Below are 5839 nucleotides of genomic sequence, written 5' to 3'. Positions count from 1 at the left end.
CGATGGGGCCCGCGGCGGGGCTCGGCGGCGAGATCCGGGGAGCGATCGAGGCCCGGCGGGGGTCTGCGGGAAACGGGACCGCGGCGTCGGGAGCGAGCGAGGCCCGACGGGGGCCGGCGGGAAACGGAACGTCGGCGGCGGTGTCGCGCGGGGGCGGAGAGGGAGAGCGGACGACGACGTGGTACGTCCACGACAACGAGGGGGAGCTGACGCAGCAGCGGGAGCGCCGGCCCTCCGGCACCCCCGCCGGGCCTCCCCCCGCCCCCGCCGCGCGCCCCGAGAGACTGCAGCGACGACGCAGCCCCGAGAAACAAGAGAGCGTCGAGATCGCGCGGCGCGGCGGCGAGGACGCAGCGCGCGTCAACGGCGTCGCGGACCTCGACAAACAAGCGAACGGGGACGCCGGCGACGGCGGGAGGGACCGACTGCGCGAGTGCAACATTCGTAACCGCTTCGTGACGAACGCCAGCCGATCGATCGCCGCAGGTGCCGCCGGCGGTCACCCCCTCGCCTCGCCGCCGCTCTCGCGACGCAAGAACGGCGTCTGCCTGCGCGCGGCGGACGCCGTCGCCGGGGCGGCCATCTTGCTCGACGACAACGACAACGACGACGACGACGACGGTCGCCGCGGCAACTGCGCGCTCTCGCGGGCCACCATCTTGGACGCTAAGCGGGAGGCGGTGCCTCACGTCGGACGGGAGCCAATCAGGGTCGGCCTGCAGCGGACACGCCCCTCCCCGCGCGCGCAGGAGAAGGAGGAGGAGGATGGAGGAGGGCGGTGTCCTCCCCTGATTCTCGCGTCGCTGCCGCCGGTGCCGGGGCAGGTGGCGCCACCGCGTCTGCCCAACGGCGGCACGACCGTTCGCACGCTGCGTCCCCTGGCGAGGAAATCGTCGGAGCCGTCGTCGGAGCCGTCGCCGGAGCGATACTTGAAGTACATCCGGCTGCCGTCACTAGAGGGCAGCAGGTGCGTGTTCGACGAGTACTTCGAGGACGAGACGTTGGAGGTGTTCACGACCGACGACGACGACGGGTCGGTGGCGCCCCCCGGCGGCGGGCGAACGCGCGAGAACGGCGTGGCGTGTGGCGTGCACGAAACAAACGAACGTGCGGGCGCGGGTTCGGTCGGCAGTCTCGACGTTACGATCACGCAGGAGAGGGTGGAGAGGAAGGAGAGAGAGGAGACGGATAGGGAGGAGGTGGAGAGGAAGGGGCCAAAGCAGAAGGAAGTGGAGGGGTGGGAGCTGAAGCAGGAGCAAGGAGAGAGGAAGGAACAAGAGGGGAAGATGATAGAAAGAAAGGGGCCAAAGCAGGAGAAGGTAGAGAGGAGGGAGCTAAAGCAGGAGGAAGGGGAGAGGAAAGGACAAGAGGAGGAGGGGGAGGTATTGAGGAAGGAACACGAGCATGAGAATACGAAGAGGAAGCAGCAGGGGCAGGAGGAGCTAGAGAGGAAACCAGAACAAGAACAGCATGAGAGGAGGTGGTCAGAACAGGAGGGAAAGGAGCAGGTGGGGGTAGAGAGTAAAGAACGAGAGGCGGAGGATGTGGAGAGGAGAACGCCGGGGCAGGAGAGGAAGAAGATGGAGCAGGAAGAGGAGGGGAGGAAGGAGAGCCAGAGGAGGCCGACGCATCTTCTCACGCGCCTCATGCGGCGTCCGTCCGTGGCTGGACGCGACACGGCGCGCGTGTTCGACGGAGCGAGGGAACTGCCGCTGCCACGGTGAGAGCGCGCGTCCCCCACCCTCGTTAAACTGATTACGTCACCGCCATCAATTGTAAAATTCAAATATTACAAATAAGTCGATGTTATAATAAGTTAATTAATTTAATTAAAAAAATATTTCCACTTTTTCACAAAATGTAAGTGATTCTGTTCACTTTTTATGCTTAGATTACTGCATTATACTTCTTATTTTACTATATTGTTCGATGTGAACATACCCTCGTGATTTATACATAGTCCATAGCAAGCAATTAATGTCAGGATCATAATATCAAATCGTCCAGGTTTTTTGGATTTTTAACTAGTTGAGAAACAATCTTATCAGGTAAGAATTTGACGATACGTTTAGTCCTGTTAGTTCTTACTTTTAATGTAAAAAAAATAGCAACAAGAATTTTACAGATACACACCATAAAAATTCGTGACGTAGTCAATTTAAGGTACAGGTTCATTAGGAGCTATAGTATGAGAATTATACTGTTATCTCACGTATATATCGTGATTATCTCACAGTTATCTCACAGTTATCTCTCACGATTATATCGTGATTACTCACAGTTATCTCACAGTTATCTCAACGATCATAATCGTGATTATCTCACAGTTATCTCAGCGATGATATCGTGATTATATACAGTTATCTAACAGTTATCTCACAATTATCTCACAGTTATCTCACGATTATATCGTGATATCTCACAGTTATCTCACGATTATCTCACAGTTATCTCAGTTAATCTCACGATGATATCGTGATTATCTAACAGTTATCTCACAATTATCTCACGATTATATCGTGATTATCTCACAGTTATCTCACGATTATATCGTGATATCTGCACAGTTACTCCACAGTTATCTCACGATCATATCGGTGATATCTCACAGTTATCACGATTATATCGTGATTATCTCACAGTTATCTCACAGTTTATCTCACGATCAATATCGTGATTATCTCACAAGTTACTCACCGATGATATCGTGATTATATCACAGTTATCTAACAGTTATCTCACAATTATCTCACAGTTATCTCATGATTATATCGTGAATTATCTCACAGTATCTCACGATTATCTTACAGTTATCTCAGTTATCTCACGATTATATCGTGATTATCTAACAGTTATCTCACAGTTATCTCACAGTTATGTCACGATTATCTCACAGTTATCTCACAATTATCTCGTGATTATCTCACAGTTATCTCACGATTATATCACAGTTTTATCACGGTTATCGTATTCCTGATGTGTTGACTTTATCGCTGTGAGGCGCTGACGGATACGCGCAGTAGGGTCCCTATATACAGAGAGTTGTGCCATGACGAGTCGGAAAACTTGAGTCACGTGGTCGCTGGACGACATGTTGTTCTAATGGATACGCACGCTATGGCATAAGAAAGTGTAACAATTAAATTATGATATGGCGCGAAACGATTTGAGTTACATTTCTAGAAATCTAGTACACATAGAGCACATGTCTTAGCTATAATCTCTGTAAAGTTTGAGTTTATTGAAGAACGATGTAGTCTAATTAATTACTAACGGACCAATTGGCACAGCGTATCCATACAGCGCTGTACTTAAGCGGCAGCAGTGAGGATCCATTTGGAAAACAAATGGCGTCAAATCCTGAGTTGCGCAATCTCTCTGTATATAAGGGACCCTACGCGCAGCGCTACGCGTCAGACTTCTATCATGATTATATCACAGTTATCTCACCATTATATCACGGTTATATCACTGTTACAGCTGTGAGGCGCGGACGGTCGATGGGCGGCAGGAGAGTCTAGCATGGTCTCTTGTTGCCGGATACACGCAGCGCTACGCCTCGGACTTTGTGCTCCAGGGAACGACGGACGCCAACTTCAAGACGCGCCTCGTGCGCGACCTGTCGTCCGCGACGCAGCACGTCGTCGTCGACGAGCCCGTCTCCGAGAGCGTCGCCATCGTCGCCGACACCGACACCTGGTGAGCGGCGCAAGAACTAATTTTAATTTTTTTCTTTTTTATTTATTTCGGGTTGGGGAGGAAAGTGTATTATTTAGCCGCTTTTTTCCGTTTTTTTATTATTATTTAGGGTTTGGGAATGGCTGACAGTGTGTTTATCTGTTTTGCTGAGCTGCAGATGCAGCTCTATCTATATATTTGATTTTAAATTTTTTTTTTTTTTAATTTTGGGGTGTGGGAAGGTGAAAGGGAAAGTGTTTGTTTCGCCGGCATTTTAAGCGTAACGTTCTCTTGTTTCTCGCGCGTTTCAGGAGCGTGACGCAGCTGTCGTGTCAGGGTGAGCGGCCGGACGAGGTGACGGAGGCTCAGCTTCCGTTCGCTCGCCTCGTCGCCGACATGCTGGAGAGCGTTAACGAGCTGTGGAAGCTGCGCGTGCCCACCGAGTTCGTGAGTGCTCGTTAGTCGTTAATTAGTCGTCGTTAATTACCGTGTCTGTTATCATACTTACACGACATCTATACATTATTTTATATATACATATATATAATATATGTTCTGTATTGTTTTTATATGCATCATTGTATTTTAATTAAATTGAGTTATTAATAATTGATGTCTTAATTAATTGATTAACTTGTGTCTCGTGTCTCACACAGTGTCTCGTGTCTCACACAGTGTCTCATGTCTCACACAGTGTCTCGTGTCTCACACAGTGTCTCACACAGTGTCTCGTGTCTCACACAGTGTCTCGTGTCTCACACAGTGTCTCATGTCTCACACAGTGTTTCTGTGTTTCTCACACGTGTCTCGTGTCTCACACAGGCTGTCTCGTGTCTATCACGTGTTTCTCACCACAGTGTCTTTTGTGTATCACACAGGTGTCTAGTGTCTCCACTCCAGTGTTCATGGTCTCACACAGCTGTCTCGCTGTCATCACACAGCTGTCTCGTGTCTCACACAGTGTTTCATGTCTCACACAGCAGTCCTCGTGTCTCACACAGTGTCTCACACAGTGTCTTCCGAACACAGTGTACTCGTGTGTCTTCACACTCGTGTCTCACACGTTGTTCTCGTGTTCACACAGTGTTCGATGGTCTCGCACAGTGTCTCACACAGTTGTCTTCGTTCCTCAACAGCTGTTCTCGATGTCTGCGCACCAGTCTCTCTCAGGTCTCACACAGATGTTTTCTCGCCACACGTGGCTCTGACTGTCTCACACAGGTGTCGTCACACGCAGGTGGTCTCGTCGTCTTCACACAGTGTCTCACCACAGATGTCTCGTGTCTCACACAGTGTCTCGACACGTCTGTTTCTCGTTGTCTCACACCAGCTGTTCACACAGTGTTCTCGTGTCGTCACAACAGTGGTCTCGGCTGTCTCCGCAAGTGTCTCGTGTCTCACACCACGCTCGCTCGTTGTCTTCACACAGGTCGTCTCATGTCTCACACAGTCTCACACAGTGTCTCCATGTCTCACACAGTGTTCTCACACTAGTTCCTCGTGTCTCGCATCGTAGGTGCGCTGTGTCTCACACAGTGTCTGGTGTCATCACACAGTGTCTCGTGTCTCACACAGTGTCTCATGCATCTTGAGGACCGGCTACAGGAGCTATACTTCCAGTCCAAGCTAGTCGTTGAGTACATCAAGTCTCGCAACTACGTCGACCTTTGGCTCGATGGTCGGCTCCGCTCCCTTCGGGTCATGAGCTGCCGCCGCCGTCCACCACGCCACGCTTACCGCCGCACAGTTCACGCTTCGCCGGACGTCAGCTTAAACATAGACCCGCCGTGTAGGACTACCGCCGCCGTCACCGCCACGCCGTCGTTTGTTACAGCCGCCATGTCCACCTGCATCGCCGTCGTCAGTCTAACTGGCCTGCGTTAGCACTGATTCGACCGCGTCCCACGCCAGCTTACAGCCGCACAGTCCACGCTCGCCGGCGTCAGTCTAACTCCATTTACACGAGCCATGGAGTGTTTATCTTCCCCGCGATTTTTTTTTTGTGTGGAAAGAAAAAACGGAATGCACAGATTTTTGGGTTTATAACTCCAACTAGCACGCTCAGCGTTACTTTTAATTATAGTTTTATTTGTTATACATTTGTTAATTCTATTACATTAATTGGATTAGAAAATCTCAAAGGAGCGAAGCTTGTTGTTTG

General features: G+C 50.9%; 1 protein-coding gene across 1 annotated transcript; it reads left to right on the top strand.

Annotated features, from left to right (window-relative positions):
• The first annotated feature begins 632 nt into the window (after positions 1-632).
• On the top strand, positions 633-5562 carry LOC106818082 (folliculin-interacting protein 1-like). The gene is made up of 4 exons (XM_014822801.1): positions 633-1720; positions 3481-3699; positions 3990-4125; positions 5254-5562. Exons 1-4 carry the CDS (start codon positions 1287-1289, stop codon positions 5560-5562), a joined length of 1098 nt encoding a protein of 365 aa, XP_014678287.1. The 5' UTR covers positions 633-1286.
• The last annotated feature ends 277 nt before the right edge of the window (positions 5563-5839 follow it).

Source organism: Priapulus caudatus, unplaced genomic scaffold (genome assembly GCF_000485595.1).
Source record: "Priapulus caudatus unplaced genomic scaffold, Priapulus_caudatus-5.0.1 Scaffold2014, whole genome shotgun sequence".
Taxonomy (NCBI): Eukaryota; Metazoa; Priapulida; class Priapulimorpha; order Priapulimorphida; family Priapulidae; genus Priapulus; species Priapulus caudatus.
This window is presented reverse-complemented; position numbering and strand designations above follow the sequence as displayed.

What these genes read in the sequence shown, in the direction of transcription:
- LOC106818082 (XM_014822801.1), top strand. Translation starts at nt 1,287, where the DNA reads ATGATAGAAAGAAAGGGGCCAAAGCAGGAGAAGGTAGAGAGGAGGGAG. An exon ending in AGGGAACTGCCGCTGCCACG is followed by an intron (nt 1,721 to 3,480) that starts GTGAGAGCGCGC and finishes TCACTGTTACAG; the next exon opens with CTGTGAGGCGCGGACGGTCG. An exon ending in TGCGCGTGCCCACCGAGTTC is followed by an intron (nt 4,126 to 5,253) that starts GTGAGTGCTCGT and finishes TGTCTCACACAG; the next exon opens with TGTCTCATGCATCTTGAGGA.